The 20,044-nt window shown below is 33.3% G+C and overlaps 1 protein-coding gene across 1 annotated transcript; it reads left to right on the plus strand.

The window, feature by feature from the left end:
• Nucleotides 1–4,785: 4,785 nt before the first annotated feature.
• Nucleotides 4,786–10,107, plus strand: LOC146952382 (uncharacterized). Its single transcript, XM_085701378.1, has 7 exons — nucleotides 4,786–6,102; nucleotides 6,521–6,765; nucleotides 6,851–7,107; nucleotides 7,207–7,459; nucleotides 7,534–7,805; nucleotides 7,883–7,965; nucleotides 9,858–10,107. The coding sequence occupies exons 1-6, from the start codon at nucleotides 5,933–5,935 to the stop codon at nucleotides 7,934–7,936; spliced, it is 1,251 nt and encodes a 416-aa protein (XP_085557504.1). The 5' UTR covers nucleotides 4,786–5,932; the 3' UTR covers nucleotides 7,937–7,965; nucleotides 9,858–10,107.
• Nucleotides 10,108–20,044: the final 9,937 nt, after the last annotated feature.

Below are 20,044 nucleotides of genomic sequence, written 5' to 3' on the forward strand. Positions count from 1 at the left end.
AAAAAAAGTTGTCCGGAGAGTTACAAGAGAACAGTGTTAGCCAATACCCAAACACATTAGGGGATTCGACCACCACATTCGGGTACCGAAAACAAAAGTAACCTGCTTTGCTTTCAGCCACCACAAAGAATAATACTTAACTCTTTCTAGAAGCTGATAACTAGTACATTCCTGATTTTTAAACAACTAATTATTTCTTTCATTCCACAAAAGCCATATGAGATGAAGAAAATTACGCTGCGCTTTCAGACCACCTGTGTAATAAAAACTGATGGAAGTGATCATGAATAGCCTGAGTTTCGACATCATCAAATCCGATCCACGCTCGCACCATCGGCCAAAGGGAAGCGAAATGAGGACACAGAAGAAACACATGTTGTGCGTCTTCTAGATGGCCACAACCCGCCACACAATAGCGAGCCTATGGAGAAATGACACCGCAAGTTGCCAAATTTGTCTTTGTTGGTAATCTATCATGAAGCATTCGCCAAGCAAAAACAGAGACCTTCAAGGGAACCTGCTTATGCCATATTAAATCCATGCTGGGAGGGACGTGAACATATTCATTAGATGTCAGCAACTCATAAACGCCACGAACAAAGTAACCTCCTATGGGGTTCAGATGCCACGCATCTGAAACAAATCCTGCAAATAAACTGTCAGTAGTAAAGCCCTACACTCATCTAACAACTCCTCCTCCCACACCCACAAACGACGGCTCCAACTCCACGCCTCACCCCCATCCTCCCACCCAGACAAAAACATATCCATGACCGTAATCGACTTGTCAACAACCAAATCATAGAGGCGCCGAAAACAATCACGGAAAGACACACCTCCACAACAAACATCACACTAAAACGATGTATCTGCGCCATCTCCCACCCTACACGACACATAAGACGCAAACGACTTATCATGGCCAACACCAACCCCATCTCGGATTCTCACTATCTCCCTCCACCAAGAAGAACAACTTTGGCCCCCATCCTCCACACCGTACATAGCTACCAACACCCTACGCCACAACGCATCACCATCCACTAACAAACGCCAACATCATTTATCCAACAAGGCTACATTAAACTCCCTCAACCTCCTAACCCCCAATCCACCATACTCCTTTTTCGAACAAATAGGAGACCATGATATCCAAGTAATTTTCCTATGTCCCTCGCAACCCCCTCAAAAAAATTTATTCAATAAAGATTTTATGGAAGAGATTATACCTGATGGAGCTTTGAAAAAGGAAAGAGCATAGACGGGCAAAGCAGTTAGGACAGACTTGACGACGTCCACCGAAAGAAAGGAAGCGGCTATGCCAACCAGACAATCTAGATTTAATGCGATTAACAATAGGATACCAACATGACAAACGTCTCAGATCACCATCAATAGGATGTGTTTTGAAATTTTAGTACAAAAAGAATATTAATTTCAAAATTAGTGAAACTATATGTCACACATCATATCCAAGTTGGGGACCGAACTAGTTCTCCTTGCAGACATTTTTGTAACTTTTCTTTAGTTGCAACGAAAGATTCCAACACGAAATGTCTGAGAAATTAGTATTATTATTTGCGGATTATGTTTTTTATTTTTTGACGAAGGAATGTACAAATGAAAAGCAAAGAATCCGATAGTTTTTATAACTGAGAAAACAGTAGGAATAACTAAAAGTGACGACCCAAAGAAATATGAAGGATCAAAGTTAGAGAGCATTTCAACTCTTTTAGCAAATGGGTTGAGAATTATTTTGACTTTATGAAGCAAATACAATGAAGCATCGTAGAGGTTAATGGCAAAAGGTGGTTCGTATTTTGATACGAAAATCATTATGAAGGAAACTCATCAATACAGGTAGATATAGAATATGTAATCAAGTTACATCGCATCACCTGGAGATGAAGAATATTTACACCAGCTTACTATAAAATATATCAACATGCATGTTGAGGTTAGTTACATATAAACTAACTCGCATCAAGCATTTAAATGTTTGTAAACATAGGGGCTACTAACAAATGAAATTGCTAATATGCACAAGTGAGACTTGTAGTGTATGGTGCACAAATAATTTCTATATTTGGATTTATTTATCCACAGATTTACATGGTGAACCTTAAACGCATTTGTTTCTTTTATTATTTCATGAAACAAACAAGTGTTGTATGTTTAAATTGATGTTGAGTTTGATAAAATTATAATTCTTTTTTATTTAAAAATAAAATGAGAGATGATAAACTATTATTAATAAGATGATACTAATGACTATTTTGACATAACCATAGTGATACATGCACCATGATTCCACAATACATACCATTAATTCAAACATGCATATTGTCTAAATCTAAAATTTAATTCAATTGAAGAAACACAAAAGTCCTAGATTGCTTTCAGATATTACTTTGCACACATTGATTGCTCTCTTTTTTTTTTTTTTTTTTTATCAAGATTACGCTCGAATGCTTTCAGAATATCGATGATTATTCGATTAAGATTGGACGGTTTAAATTCAAATTTGGATATTTTTATACCGTTCAATCTTAATCGAACAACCATCAATATCATGAATGCCTCAAATGTGCTGGATCCGTTGATCGGATGGAATCCTAGTTCTTTTCTATCCCTATATATGTGATGTGATTTATATCGTAAAAGTATGTGATGTTATTTATTATCACTTTCATCATATAAACATCCGATCGTGAAACATTATAGTTCTCATTCACTATGGCCTCGGATGAGACCCAAAATCCATGTGGCTCTCCTAATAAAACATACAAGATATTTGATTCCTTTGTTTAATATTTTTTCTTTCAAAATGTGCAAAGATATTATTCAACCCACAAGAAATATTCCCGTTCAAAGTGCAACGCTAGTAATTGTTTAAGATATTAAAAATAAAAAACATAATATATATATATATATATATATATATATATATATATATATATGTGTGTGTGTGTGTGTGTGTGTGTGTGTGTCTGTGTGTGTGGGGTCGAGATTCGAATGCAGACACCCTATTTATTTAAAGTGAATTTCTATCAAAAAAAGACTTAAAATAATAGTGACATTACCTCGTTCATACTGGTGCATTCTATTCTCAAAAGAATTATTGTTATAAATCAACTTTTTTCTTTTGTTTTATGATCCTCACTCTTGACAATGCAATTGTCTCGTGACATCTTCTTGTCTCGTTGGTGTAGGTAGAGACATTTCAAACATTTGCACTCTCCTTCCCTCAATTTATGCAAATTGCTACTCAAAATTTGTACTATAGAACATTTCCAGCTCATAAATTCGTGCAAATTTTTTTTAAGGAAGCTCATAAATTCGTACAATTAAAATTTGAGTAATGAAAAAATGCATAACCAGTAAGTACGTAATCAAATTAATCATACAAATACCAATACCAATAATATGGACAACAATTTGGACGATGTTTTTATTTGGTATATGGTTCCTCAAACGGGGTTTATACGATGTTTTGTTGTTACCTATGTTTATACTCTCGTTTGATGCATTGGAATGACTATGAGACAATTTGTGTGGCTTATCGCCCACAATTCTCTTCCCATTAACTCGTCATGTACAAGATGCAACCATTTGCATGAGATTGTTCTCCATGCTCTAGTGGTTTTCTTGACACTGACGTTTGTGATTGGTTTCGCCTTCATGCTACTAGACCAAATGAGTCCCTATCTGTCACCCCATGTTTGTCGCCTTCATGCTATTGCACGATAATTATACATGTGATGATGATATTGGCGAACTTCTTATTGACAAGTCGAACTTATAGGTTTATCCGAAATTATATAATTGAACACTTTTAGTTTTGTGAGGGAAAATTAACTTGTGTGGCTCTGTATAGTGATTTCATTGTCGGGGATGATGCTTTAATTTGTTTGGAGTTGAAGTAATTCATTCTAGAGGTACAAAGAAATTTAGAGGTACAGTAGATCCAGAGGTACAGAGGCTCTGGAGGTGGAGAGGATCCATAGGTATAGAAGATCATCGTAGAGAATGCTTTGATGCAGTTATCTAGTGTATAACGGTTATGATGTATATACTTTAGATTAGCACAAGTTTGTTATTAGTTTGTTACGAGCTAGAAGTTAGTTAGATAAGGATGAATTAATTAGTTAGAGATTAACTCACCATAAGGTTTACTTAGTGGTCAAGTAACCATAGTTAGTTAGAAGTTTTCGTTTGTGCATATAAGTGATGTATTGAATTGAGAAAGTACACAACTTGTATTCACAAATGAAGTGTATCACTCAAATCAGTCAAATAAAATTTCAATAATCTATTTTCTCCTTAATCTTTCTCTCTCTCTTTCACTTTGTTCTTTCTTAATTCACTTGAGTTATACCACAAATTAAGCAGCTTATCCCAACAAATTGGTATCAAAGCCTAGTTCGTTCCAAGCTTTCAACAATGGTGAATGGAAGCACAACCTCTATTCAGTTTCCTGTAAATATATCGGTTTTCAAATGTGAAAACTATGACAAATGGTGCGCACAGATGAAGGTGGTATTGAGATTTCAAGTCGTGCTAGAAATTGTGAATGATGAATTTCCAGCATTATAAGCAAATGTGACGGGCACGCAGAGAACAATTCATCACAACAATAGAAGAAAGATGGAAAGGGTGATTCACCAGTGTGTGGATCCAAACATATTTGAAAAGATCATTGATGAAGACACGGCGAAAGGTGCATGGGATACACTCAAGAAATTGTATGGTGGTGATAAAAAGCTCAAGAAAGTGAAGTTGCAAGGTCTAAAGAAGCAATATGAGAACACAGAGATGAAAGAAGATGAAAGTATCGCATACTTCTTTTCATGATTGGTACTACTGACAAATCAAATGAAGGCTTGTGGTGAAACTATCACTGATTTGCACAAGATATAGAAGGTACTAAGATCTTTAACTGCAAGATTTGATTATATTATGGTATTCATAGAAGAATCAAAAGAATTATCTGAGATGAAACTAGAAGAATTGCAAGCTTACAAATCTAAGTTTTTACCATTGAAAAGTATCCATCAAATTTTTATGTTTATTTTAAAATAAAAATAATCCCCCATTTGACCACGACAATGGTGTTAATGTGCAAGTAAGAATGAGAATAGGTTAGGTTGAGTTAGGATTTGCAAGGCCTAAGTCTAATATGTCAAAAAATTTAAGGCTTAAGTCTAGCCTGCGGTCTGTCATAAGCTTATTTTTTATGTTTTAGTCTGGCCTCCTGAAAGCCTCATGTGGCCTGATAGTATGTTTGAAAGCTTATTTCATATGAACCTCTTTAAACAAGTAATGTCTAATGTGATATGAGTTTGAATAGACTAGCGAACTAATAAATCAATGTGATTAAATTCCTTTTTGATATTTAACACGATTATTTAGAGAATTTGACTATATACTATATCATATTTCAATTGTAATTTATAACAATACACATAAATATGCAAAAAAAAAAAAAAGTAAAATAATAAGTTTAAACATTACTAAAAGGTTAACAAATTTAATATTTAATTCAAAGTACAAAATATAATAAAATTAATATTACTAATGAACAATATTATTCATATTTACTTAAGTAGGCCGACCTGATAGGCCTAACAAACTTTTTATATGTCGTAGGCTATGTTGCAAGTCCCTATAAACCGGTTTGATTTATTCTCATCGCTAGTTATGTGACACAATAAATAATTAAAAACTAATTAATATAGATTTAAAGTAAATTCCTTTTTAAAAAAGATTTAAAGTAAAATTTAAAAAATGAGGTTATTTTATAACATTGAAATGAAAGAGAAAAAAATAATAATTCAAGGTTCCTCCTTCAAAATCAAGTGTTTACCGATAATAAATTACCAGTTACGTGGTGCAGTCTAGTTAGTTTTTGCATTTTGCATGCGGAAGATATATGTTTGGCACCAACAAAATTGAAAAGAAAAATAGAAAAGTCATAAAGTGGAGGCACTCTCGCTCTCACTCACCGTTCCTTCTTCCTTGCGTTCCTCCTCCGTGCATTCCACTGTCACCGCCGCCGCACTCTCATCTTTGCATTCTCTCCAGTTACTTCTACAAACTGAGGTATGTAATGTATATCTATATCTATTCTTCTTCTTCTTCACTCATTCATTCATAAACCCTAACAGTTATATTGAACTTATGATTCAAATCAATGCTTATTTTTTGGATTGATTCAACATTATTATTCAGCGTTCTCCAATTATTTTTACTCTCTGATTCTATAGCTTACCATTTATTTAACATGAATTCAAATTGAACCTTGTTTGAAATATCCACAAACTGTTTGACAAAATGCGTGAAAGGAGGCTTCATGCTATATGATCCTGATTGCACACAAACTGTTTTACAAAATGTGTGGAAAGTTTTTTTACGAGTCTTTGTTACTGATTGCATGCTTGAATGTTACTATTTTTTGAAAGATGTCTCTGTTTTTTATGACTCTTGATCATTTAGTAATGTTTCATGTCTTTCGAACCAGACTTCTCCTTGAGACGGCTATGGAATATGCGAAGAAAAAGATATTAGTGTGGTGGGACCTTAACAGCTGCCAGGTTCCAACTGACTTTAAGAAAGTTAGCTCCATAGCGAAAAACATTCGTGTAGCTTTGAGGAACGCCAACTTTCATGGTGAAATTACTGTTAAGGCCTATGGAGACGAGGATATAATCCCCTCTGAAGTTCGACAAGCACTTTATTTCACTGGCATTTCTCTCCATCTATCCGGTATTAATTAGGTTACTTAATTTTTTAATAATAATTTTTGTGAATTTCTTCCCCATAATCATAATCATGTTTTAATTAATTTCAGGTGTAAATGATAGTTACAAAAGTATGTGGATGAATATGCGTATGTTCCCTGTGGATAATCCCACCCCTGCCAATATTTTGTATATTGGTCGTGGTGGTTATGCTATCACTACGGTTCTTAATTCTCTTGCTGACAAAAACTTTAACATTCTACTTGCTGTACCATCAGTAGCTGATGCTGATGCGTCGTTCACTGCCGCTGCCTCCGCGATTTGGCTCTTGCCCACACTCCTCTCGGGTGGGAATCCTATGGGACAGGTAACCTTTAAAATCTCCTTATGGAATTCACGTATCAATCAGTCATAGAAGGTGGGGAAGGTGTCTATTGTTCTAACAGTCGTGTCTGTGTTCTAACAGGAGCATGTGCAAGAGCAGACCATGGAATATGAAAATAAGAGCATTTCAGTTTTCTGGAACGTTGGCATTTGTAAAGTTCCAACAACAGATCGCGAGCCAGTGTACAACATTGCGAAGAAAATTCGTTGTGCTCTTTCGAATGCCAACCTTCATGGTGAACTCTTTATTTCGGCTTACGTAGACAAGGATATAATCTCCACTGAAGTTGTAAATGAACTTTACTCCTCTGGCATCTCCATCCATCACAAATCTGGTAATTACTTAATTTATTCATGATCACTTTTTGTAAACTTCTTCTCCATAATCATAGCCGCGAATTGATTTCAGGTGTGGATGCAAGTGACAATACTATTATGTTTGATATGCTGTCATGGTTTGGGAAAAATCGAGACAACCCTTCAAATATTTTGTATATTGGTGATGATGGTGGTTGTATCTCTGAGACTCTTAACACTCTTGCCATGAAACAACACAACATTCTCCTGGCAGTACCATCACAAGCTCATGCTGATGCTGATGAGTATCTCACTGCCGCTGCATCCACCATTTGGCTCTGGCCCACACTCGTTTCGGGTGGGAGCCCTATGTACACTGAACAGGTAACCTTATATATCTCCTTATGGAATTCACGTATCATCCCAAGCACAACCCTAAACTAGTTCTTTTGTTCTAACAGCAAGCACATGAGCAAGTGCTGGAGCTAATGCAGGGCGGGGAAAGTGGCATCTAGGGATGCTTGATTGGTCATGGAAGAAGTTGGTAAGTCCCTCATATATGAAAACTGGAAATTGACATTAGTTCTAATTTTTCTCTTTTTCTGTTGTGGCATTTTTTAGCATCCAAATTGTCAACATGACAAATTAGTATGTTACAAGATCATTCTTTTAAAGGGGAAGAACAAACCTTATTCAGGGGTGCATGATAATGTTTTTTCATCATAGAACAACACAGGAAAGTTGCCATACTGAAAAATTAGTTTCCTTGTTCTGTAATGGCTTGTACAACACTGTAGCAAAGGAAACTCCATCAATTGAAATATAGGTGAAGAGGTGTTCTATTTTATATAATCAGATTCACCACAAAATCCTTTTGCTTTGATATATCGAAAAGGGTTAGTTTGATATATGACATTGCAGAGACTTTCTTTCCCAAGTAGAACTTTCTTATTTTGTTTAGAGATAGTAAAACAAAGATAGTTAAGCTGTTGAAAATTTCTCATTTTCTGTCATAAAATAGCTTTTTCTTATTGATTGTGATTATCTGAAATCTGAGTTGTAGGGATATTGAATTTGCATATCTTTTTGTCACTTCCTAATATGAATGGGTCTACTTTCACTGTTTCTATTTCTATTTCATTGTAGCCATGTCATGCTCTCTAATTTAATTGTTTCTATTTCCTTTCATAATCTCTAGGACTGAAGTTGTTTGCAGGATCAAATCCAAAGGGATATATACTAACATACACTAAAGGGACTGTTAGTTATCTGGGATTAATTTCACATCTCTTCTTAATTCCAAGTAATCTTTAGGTGTGTAATTTTTAGATTAGCATAGAGATGTGAATATGAAGGGATATAGCACCCAAAATCCATTCCTTCGCAAATTAAACCTTCCTTACATCTACCCCTGTACAAAATGGTCACCATTTTGATTAGTTTTTATTGCAAATTAAACCTTCCTTGCAAGTATGAACTCATAAACAATCACACTAGTAGCCTAACAACCACAATAGTTTACAATTTGGATGGCTATAGGATGAGCTCAATCTACAAATTTAGTCTACACACATTTAGGTTTACAGGTACAAAGGGTTGAATCTGCAAATACTAAGGTCCCGTTGATTGCAGATTGGTCCAAGTCTATGCATCATAGAGGAAATATCGGTTATGTTTTGCTTATAATTCATTCTGGACGTGGCGGCTCAAGAAAGCCAATGTTTCAACAAGAACACAGACAAAACTAGTGAGAAAGTCTTTTTTATGCGAGAGTAAGTTAGAGGATTAATTGGCAGCCATTGGATTAAAAAGAAGGGCTAAGATTAAAACAACTCTTTGAGTGAGTCATGTGTCATTCTCTTCTCCCCTCATATAACTCTCACCTTCTCTCTTTTCTCGCAGAGCTCTGCGTCTTTGTGCTCCTTTTTTTTCTTCTCATCGCTACAACGCCGAGTCACCCTCTCTTCCTTAAACGTTGTGTTTTCCCCATTTTACATCAAATTGTCACAACTCTCTTGGCTCTTCCTTCTCTTGATAATAACCTCTTTCCCAATTCATATTTGCTGTTTTGGGAATATGGCGAATCTGTAACTTGAATTGATATGCCTATGTCGTCATCCAAATCGCATCTTTTTTGGTGAAGATATTTTGCATTTGATATAACGATAAATTGATGGATATTGTTGATGATGTTTTTTTTAGTGTCGTAGATCTGAAGGTGGGTTGTTTGTGGATATGTAGAATTGTGCTTTTGGAAAGGTTTCTATTGGTTACAAATTTGCAACCTGTTTGATGAAATGAGTAAAAGGGAAATACTTGGGAATTGGGATTTGAACAAATTGACTACAAAAGATGCCTTTGTTTCTGTGGTTTTTTCTTGGCCAAATTTGTTTCAGTTTTGATATCATATATTCTAATATGGTTTCTTGTTTTCAGGATATTGATAAAGAAATTGACCAAGACTTCAAACATCAAGGCACCGTAGAATTGCAAGCTATAGCATTCAGAGCCAATTGTAGTTGAATATGTTTAGGATTTTGGCACTTGGTAGCTCAATATGTTTAGGTTTCTTGAGATATGTATTTCAAGCTATGACATCAATTGCTAATTTGTAAAGTATTAGAATTTAGAATGTCTAATATTGGCCTAATCAAACAAGCTATATACCGACCCTTTCTGAACACAATGACTGGTTGGTTTCTTTGTCTCGTTACGTCCCTGTTTGGATAAACAACTGATTTGTAGCTTATAGCACAAACATATCATGATAAGCGAATATGTCCTACATAAGCTATCCACTCAAAAAGCTATAACTTTTGAAATCTGTTCTACTTGATCTCTTTGTGATTTTCACGAGCTGCGGCGCCTTTGGTTTCTTTGCTTTATTTGCTCCTGGCATTAAATTTTCTTATCTTAAGGAGGTGGAGTACTTCGGAAATTAAGGATATGGTGTTGTTAACATGTTGTAAATGGTCAGAAAGGACCTCAGAAGGCATGCCTTGTTTCTTATTTATGATAAATGTTACCAATCCGTGCAGTTACCAATATTTGATAGGGTTTGTAGTAGACTAGGAGTGCTGTGAATAATTAAAAACATCATTTATATTTGTATTTAGGACACTAATATTTGTCAAATTATAAATCTCCATATCCCTTACAATGAAGCATCTTAACCATTGATTTGTTTTAATCCGCTGTTAGCAGAATAGCCAGCTTCTATGATCACTCTTTTCCTCATCCTTCTTCATGTTTTTGGAAACTGTGGAGGATATTTCCAACCTTTTCATCCTTCCTCATGATTAGTATTTTTTGTTTGTTATTATTTCCCATTTTTTAGATTGTTGGTGGTAGCATTCAATGACTAGAACATGATGATTTTTACAATTGCTTCTAGCATTTATTTGAAACAATCATATTTTGATGTCTTGGATTCTGAATTTGGTGTCATTCATCACATCGGGAATCTCATCTTAACAATCTCTCCAAGTGTTTAAGGGTATAAGCAATGCTCTATTCCTTTTAAGAAATTTTCCATAGGCTTGATAAGCAATTTTGTTTCCACTATTATTTTTGTAAGCATGCAAAATGTATGATAAAGAAAATATGCATGATTAATTAAATTAAGAGTATAATAAAAGAAATAGATTCTTTCAAAAAAAAGAAAGAAAAGAAATAGATTTAATGTTTATCCGCAGGTTACAAATGTACACTATTTTTTTTCTTTTTTTTTAAAAAATATTTTGACAGAAGGAATGTATAAATAAAAAGCAAAGAATCTGATATTTTTTAACAGTGAGAAGCCAGTGAGAATATTATCTAAAAGCGACGACCCAAAGAAATATGAAAGATCAAAGTTAGAGAGCATTTCAACTCTTTAGCAAATGGGTAGAGAATATATTTTGACGTTATGAAACAAATGAAATACAATGAAGCATCAAAGAGATTAATTGTGCCTATGGCAAAAGGTGGTTCCTATTTTGATCCGAAGATCTTTATGAAGGAAATTGATCAATATAGGTAGATAGAATATGTAATCAAGCTACATCACATCACATGGAGATAAAGAATATTTACACTAGCTTACTATAAAATATATCAACATGCATGTTGAGGTTAGTTACAATATGTTGTTGAAATGACTTCAAATCCATTACGAAATAAATTTAAAGATTTAGTTCTTTCCGAATAAGGAGAGAAAAATTTGCTAAGAGTATCTTAATTGTGTAGCCTTAATGTAGAACAGAAATTGACATTATTAATCATGGGAGAAAAAGTTGAGGGAACCTCCAAGCAAAATTGATAAAATGAATAGAATCTTATGAAAAATTAAATACGCCATGTTGGTGTGTATCTTGAGAAGAACATTTGATGAGGAATTTAATCTGATTCAACATGGCTGGAGGATTCCCTTACGTAAAAGATGATAGGAATTTTTTTAGTGGGGAGAATGATGAATTTAGGAAAAATATTCACGTTTATTTCAATCCATTAAAAATATATATATGTAATTTCATTTTTAATGTACTAGGTAGCTCTTGACGAACACTTGGGGAGTTATCGCTCTAAAAACTCTGAGATTTATTTAAAAGATTGATCTAACTTCTCCTAAATCTAGAAATATGACATGAAATCAAAATATCTATATTAATTTTGTAGGAGAAATTACAGTCATGGTACCTTAACTTAATTTCATGTAACAATTTGTTTTTTTTTTTTTTCATATAATTTTTTTTTGTCATTTTGGTATATTTGCATATGAATTTTCAAGCTTGAAATCTATGGTTTTATTTTCTGTGACTTCTTAGTCTTCAAATATATGGTCTTTCACCAATGTTTGCATATGAATATTAAATTTGAAGCTTAAAAATTCATATAATTTTCAAATTGGTCATGTTAACTTGTGCACTTAGGGCACAAGTTAAGAAGCTTAAAATGGAATTAAAAATAAATTTTATATTGAAAGTATTATTTTTGTAACTTTTAAGACATTGAATGCACAAGTTTCAAGAAAAACACTCTACATTTGGTTTCTTAACTTATGCCCCAAGGGCACAAGTTAACATATCCCATAAAAATTTAGTTATGCTTTTGGAGACAAGCAAAAAATTCGAGCACATTCAAGAAGAAGATGCAGTTGGCTAGTCCTTGGAATGAGAGGAAAACTCCCAAAATTCCAATTCCTATCACCATATAAAGAGACCAAAAAGTAGTGCAGTGAATGATGATAGATTAAAAATAAAAATTCTTCTCATAACTTCTCCACACTTAATTTCTAATTTTTTAATTCTACGTGACTAATAGCGTTGATCTCATAGATATTAAATTAATTCAACGACTGAGATTTTGCTAACAACGGAAGAGGATCCAACTATCTACCAGTTGACTTGGATTCTCTACAACCGCAACACCAAATTAACACCCACCACTTGTATCTACCACATGACTTTACTAACCAACTAGCTAGTGAAACACAATCACTGCCTATGTTGTGAAGAACAAGAACCTTCATTTTCTTGTGAAGTGGAAGTAGTTGGAACAAGTACAAGGTTGTCAATATCTTTGTCAATGATGGACAAAACTACAGGGGTAGCCAAGAATGTTGGGTTCTCATTCCCAGCCATAATGACAAGGATCTTCTCTTCGTAGGACTTGATGGGTTCCTTAGTTTGAGGGTCACTCTCTTTGTTGTCCAAGTCACTGTGGTCCCCTTCTTGGTTGTTCCTTGAGAGTTTACAATAAGAATATGCTAGTGCCAACAACGCCAAGGCTATGAGTCCCATAATGGCTGCTAGTCCTCCATAGAGATATGGGATTGGAGTGTGCCATAAGGAGGGAGTAATTGTGGGGGTGTTGTTGGGGTGTGTGTTTTGCATTGTGGTGGGTATACTCCTCATTTTGTCTTCTTTGTTTTTGTACAATTTATTTTAGAAAGAAAGAAGAAACTATTTTGTTAGGAAGAGGAAGATTTAGGTGTAGAAGGGAAAGGATAGAGTGTGAAGGATGTGACTTGTGAGCTTTGAAAGAAGACATGGGGATGTAGGTATTTATAATGGCCAACATCCATGAGGAGGAAGATTAATTGAGGGAAATGACATAATAAGTGAGAAAATGGATTCACCTATTGTATCTAGCTTTTTTAAAGTTAAATATTCCTTCTTATGATTCAAATGCTCATATATTTTAAATATTTATTTAGGCCGATTCTATGGTGTAGACATGAAATAGGTCTTGTATTATTATAATTTTTATCATTGAACCAATAAATGTCACCATTAAATTAAATAAGAAATGATATGACTTTTTAATCTGATAGTGAAAAAGATATGTGTGTATGGTGCAAAACTATTTTGCTTGTACATGTTAGATAAAATCAGTTATTTATTGCCTAAAAAATTTAGGGTTAAATATGTTTTTGGTCCCTATAAAATTGCGACCTTCTAAGTTTAGTCCTTACTTAATTTTAATAGCTTTTTTAATCCCTACAAAAAAAAATTACTTCTAATTTTAGTCCCTGCTAAAGTAAATTTTGTTTAATTATCCTTAAACTCTTAAATTTTTTAACGATTCTTTTTATACAAGTTTAGAACACTACGAAAGATTCATTTACTAAAATCTATAATTTTTTAACATGAAATAAATTAAATATGAATTTTTTAAAACGACAAAAATTTAAGATATAAGTAACAAAAATATGGACGTAGAAATCAAATTTTTGCGATATTTTTTTCGGAGGACCTTTTAATAATGTTCTTAACACGCCTGTAAAAAATTGTTGAAAAACTTAAGAGTTTAAAGATAAATTAAACAAATTTGGATTGAGTAAGGACTAATATTGAGTGCAGAAATTTTTTGTAGGGATTAAAAATGCTATTAAAATTAAGTAAGGACTAAACTTACAAAGTCGCAATTTTGTAGGGACCAAAAACATAATTAACCCAAAAATTTATTATTTATTTTTCTTAAGTCATCGAATCATTTGGTAGTTAGTACATGATTTCTCTAACGAATGGTACATGATTTTTCTTTAGTAACTATTTTGCTTGTCCTACATGATTTCAATCTCTGACTATAGGATAGTTTTCTATCAATTTTTTTTTCTATCAAATTTTATTTCTCTAACGAGAAATATGTTGAATTGTCAAGTTTTATGTTTTTTTTATTTGTTGTGACACCTCAACAAACATTGTGAACTTTATTAGACGTGAGAAAGATTCACATATCTCGTATTCGACTATTTTTTAATTTGATTATTCTTCATTCGGCTAAACCTTAGTTCACCTGCTTGCCGTTCTTAGTGTCTGGGGTTTGAAGCCCAAACTTTGCATATATTATGCATTGTACCCACCATTGAGTTAAACTCACAAGGACAATTATTTTTAGATATAAACAATATTGTAAGGGGTTGAGTAACTCAATTGATTTGAGTTAAGAGATTAAATAAGTTGTGGAGTAAAATCTCCAGAGTACAAGTCCTGACTTTCAAAAAGGTTTGAGGGGAGGAACTAAAGAAGTTTTTTCTTTTTTAAAGAAGGGGTTAAATTGTGGAGTTCAATTTCTAACGATATGAAAAATACTAATATTTACGATTTAAAAATATATACATAAAACAATATTGTTAGGTTTATTTTGGCAGTGGAAATTGAACCTTCAATTTTCTTACTCAATTTCTAACCATCATGCTTCATATATCCCCTTGATTAGTTACACAATTTTTTCATTACTCAAGTTTTAATTGTACGAATTCATGAGTTGGAAATATTCTATTGCATCTTCTTATATAATTTAAGAATTTCATGTCAATAGTGTAAATGTGCCCGTAGTATAGTTAGAATCAATTTTTCAGCCGTGTGGTATCGCTAATTTGCACAAATGGGATATGAGTGCAAATGTTTGAAATGTCACTACCTCAACGAGACAAGATGATGTATTGAGACAATCGCATTGTCAAGAGTGGGGATCACAAAATAAAAGAATAAAAGTTGGTTTATAATAATAATTCTTTGAGAATATAAGGCACTAGCATGAATGAGGTAATGTCAATATTCTTTAACATTTTCCACCATTACTAGCATTGCACCTTGTAAAGGAATGTTTCTTGCGTAATAAGCCATCCATCAATTTGTTAAACTTTCATTATATCTCTAATTTAGTCGATAACCCACTTGGGTTGGTCTGATTGTATTAGTTTGAGACATGAGAGTATGCTCCTCCTCGAAGTCTCAAATTTGATTCTCCCCACTGCCAATTTAAGTGGATTAATTTAACTTTTTTTTAAAAATTATATATATATATGAGGACATACATATGTGTGTGTACACACACTTCATAGACTACTTATGATATTTATATAACAGAGTATTGTAAAAGAAAATAGGATAGTTTAAAGATTAAATTGTTAAATTATTTGTTTATAGTGGGGTGAATAATATTTTTGCACATTTTGAAAGGGGAAAAATTAAATAAAAAAAATGAATCTTATCTATACCGGGAAAGCCACAAGGGGTTCTTGGGTCCCATCCAAGGAGATAGTGAATGCGGAATGTGTCTCATGAGTGGATGTTTACTTGACGATAGTAAACCATAAATCATCATCAAATATATTGGGATAAAGGAGAGCTATCAATGTATGGAAAGTGGAAACAAAGTAATTATGGATTTTCCTTTTATTTGTTGATTTTAAACGACGTATAGATTTTAATGTGGATGTTTAGATCGACCTTAACTTTAGTGGAATTATGGTGCATGTGTAAATGTGATGAGATTCATATTGAAACATGGGTAAAAGATCATAAATTTGAAAAGGGAAATGTTAACTTGTGCCCTTGGGGCATAAGTTAAAAAATAAAGTTACGAGTTCATAAAGTTAAAAAATAAAGTTAAGAAAATGCTTGCAAATGCCATATTTTTTAAAGATATTTGATGTGCCGGAACACAAATTTAAATTTGAGATTCTCCACTTCTCGAGACTCAATATGTTTAGTTTTAACCCCTAGGCTAAAATTGATAATTAATACATCTACAAAATTTATAGGCTAAATTAGAGAGATAATGTAATTTATAATCCAAATTGATAAATTGATGGTTTATTCCCAAAGAAACGTTCCTTTTGAAGGTGCAATGCTAGTAATGGTGGAAGAGATTAAATAATATTTGACATTACCTCATTCATGCCTGTGCATTATATTCTCAAAGAATTATGATTAGAAATCAACTTTTATTTTGTGATCCCCACTCTTGACAATTCAATTGTCTCATGACATCATCTTGTCTCCTTGAGATGAAGAGAGACATTTCAAACAATTGCACTACCCTTCTCTCATATCCCATTTGTGCAAATTAACGATATCACAACTCAAAATTGATTCTAACTATACTAAGGGCACATTTGCACTACACATGAGATTCTTAAATTATATACAAAAAAATGATAGAATATTTCCACCTCATAAATTGGTACCACTAAAACTTCAGTAATAAGAAAATTGTGTAACCCAATAAGTAAATAATCAAGGGAATATATGTGTGCGGTTTGATGGTATTGGTTAGAGTGTGAGAGTTAAAAATTTGAGTGACAAAAAAGTTGAAGGTTCGGTTTCCACCACCAAAGTAAAACCAACAATATTGTTTACATATAAAAATAATTAAATTGTTAGTCGAGGATAGTAAGTAAATGAATTAAAATTTAGTCGAATCTATTATAATCGAACGAAGAATAGTTGAATTTAAAAATAGTTGAATATAAGATAGGTGAATCTTACTCAAATCCATTAAAATTTACGCAGGTCATAGGAGTGTCAGAACTAGTCAAAGACACGTGAAACTGAACAATTTAATGTTTTATTCCTTAGAGATATATAAAATTTGACACTGAGTTATCCTAGCCAGAGATTGAACTCATATAGTACTACATAAATGATTGGAATACATCAGAATAAACAAATATTCTTAGGCAATAAATAAATTATTTAAAGATATAAACAATCGAATCATAAGAAGGAAAATTGAAGTTTAAAAAAGCTAGCTACAGTTAGAAAATAGGTGAATCAACTTTCTATCTTATTATGTCATGTCCCCTCAATTAATCTTCTTCTTCATGGATGTTGGCCATTATAAATACCTACTTCCCCATGTCTTCTTTCCCAAGCTTACACCCTTCACCCTCTTTCCTTCCTTTCTACTACACCTCAATCTCCCTCCTAACAAAATCGTTTTTTTCTTTATAAAAACAATAGTACAAAAACAAAGAAGGAATACAAAATGAGGAGTATACCCACCAAAATGCTAAACACACACCCCAACAGCACCCCAACAAATATTACTCACTCCTTATGGCACACTCCATTGCCATATCTCTTTGGAGGACTAGCTGCCATTATAGGCCTCATAGCCTTGGCGTTATTGGCACTAGCATGCTCTTATTGTAGACTCACAAGGGACAACCAAGATGAGGATCATAGTAACTTGGACAACAAAGAAGGTGACCCTCAAACTAAGGAACATGTCAAGGTCTATGAAGAAAATATCCTTGTCATTATGGCTGGGAATGAGAACCCAACATTCTTGGCTACCCCTGTAGTTTTGTCCATCATTAACAAAGAAATTGACAACCTTGTACTTGTTCCAGCTACTTCCACTTCACAAGAAAATGAAGGAGGTTCTTGCTCTTCACAGCATATACAGTGATTGTGTTTCATTATAGATAGTTTGTTGGTAAAGTCATGTGGTAGGTGTTAGTATGGCGTTGAAGCCATAGAAAATCCAAGTCCAATGGTAGATAGTTGGATTATCTACAGATGTTAGCAAAATCTTTGTCAATTTCTTTGTTAATGATGGACAAAACTATTTATTAGTTGGATTAAAATGGAGTGATTGGACAATTTGTTATTTATTTTTAATCTTACATCATTCAGTACTCTCTCTGCTTCTTTTTGGTCTTTATATTTTATGTTGGTTTTGGTTTTGCCTTCATAGGTATTTCCTGAAGCGATTAGTGTAAACTTTAACTTGTTTAAATGTGATGGGAACTGGATTTTGGGAGTTTTCCTCTCACTCTAACGACCAGCTAATTGCATCTTCTTCTTGAATGTGCTCGAATTTTTCGCTTGTATTTTTTTTTGAACAAACAAAAATGGATTATATTAACACTGCACTAGCAGTCCTCTCAACACAAGATGTACCAAAAAGACAACTAGAAAAGAAACAGCAGTTCAGTCAAAAGTACAACAAGAGGTCAGCCAATGCCTAAACACGACAAAGGGCTCGACCACCACAATTGGTCACCAAAAACAAATATGGCCTTGTTAGCTTTCAGCCACCACAGAGAATAATATTTTACTTTGTCGAGTAACTGAATCATGGAACTTTCTTTCATATTAAATAATCTATTATTTCTTTCGTTCCATAAGACCCAAACAGTCAACAACCAAACAAGCTGCAAAAAAGACCTTCGCGCCTTCAAGCCACCTGTGGAATGAATAACTGAACAAAGTGACTTGAAATATCACCATGATCAACGCCATCAAATCCAATCCAGTGCCGCAAAAGAGGCCACAACGACCCAAAACACGGACATAACAGGAACAAATGAGTAACATGCTCCATAGAACCGCAACCTGATACACACTGACACGCCTCTGATAACTGATTTTTTTATTCGAAAATAGTGTATTTATTACTTTTAAAATGTCTGACTTGTTTCTATGATCACTGCTCACATACAAATGAAAGAACCTGAGTTCTGACTAAAGGCTTTCGGCTTAACAATTTCGTCATTTTCGTCGATTAAATTATGCTTAATTTCTTCATTTTCATCAATTAAATCATGGTTAATTTCATCATTTTTGTCAATTAAATTATGATTTATGAACGAGAAAAATCCATTTTGAATTCTTAAATAATGCTCTTAATGCAACTTATAAGCATGATTCATACAATTAATATTGTATGCACGCTAACTGAATCAGAGATGTAAGTATGTTTTTAATTCTTATGACCATGACTTCTATGTTTGGCTTATGCTTAATATTTATTGAGTTTTTAAATCCTGAAAAAAAAATGACATTTCTCATAATAAAAATATATAAGACCAACTTAAAAATCAAAATAATATTCCATTATATATTTTAAAATATCTTTTTACAAGGTTACAAACTATAATGAGTTAAATTAAATAATTTAGATATAAATGAATATTGCAGTAATTTTCATTGTGAGATAAAATTCATTACCCAACGGTTCTAAATTGTTGCATTTACATCTTGTTTGCTATATAAAGACCAGTAGAGAATTATGAGTTGGCTAATCCACATTAATTTCCACTATGTCAAATTTTGCATTATTGATTGATTTCCAAGCCACAAACAATCTCAAAATACATGGTAAATTTGTAGAATCACCTTTTCAAAATAGCAAAATAGTTACATCCTGAAAGATGATATCTCAAATTTTCTCAACTGTTATGTATTTTCAGTTTTCCTTGTGCTTAGGTTAATATTTTAAATTGGGCACTTTGTGCCATATGATCACCATGTAGCTGCTTGGCATCAAACACAACAACTATAACTGTTTGGAACTAAACTTGCAGTACTTAGTATCATAAGGTAGTTCTATCAAAGAATGCACAG

The sequence above is a fragment of the Medicago sativa genome, chromosome 1 (genome assembly GCF_051527215.1).
Source record: "Medicago sativa cultivar Bolivia chromosome 1, Bolivia_mono, whole genome shotgun sequence".
Classification (NCBI taxonomy): Eukaryota; Viridiplantae; Streptophyta; class Magnoliopsida; order Fabales; family Fabaceae; genus Medicago; species Medicago sativa.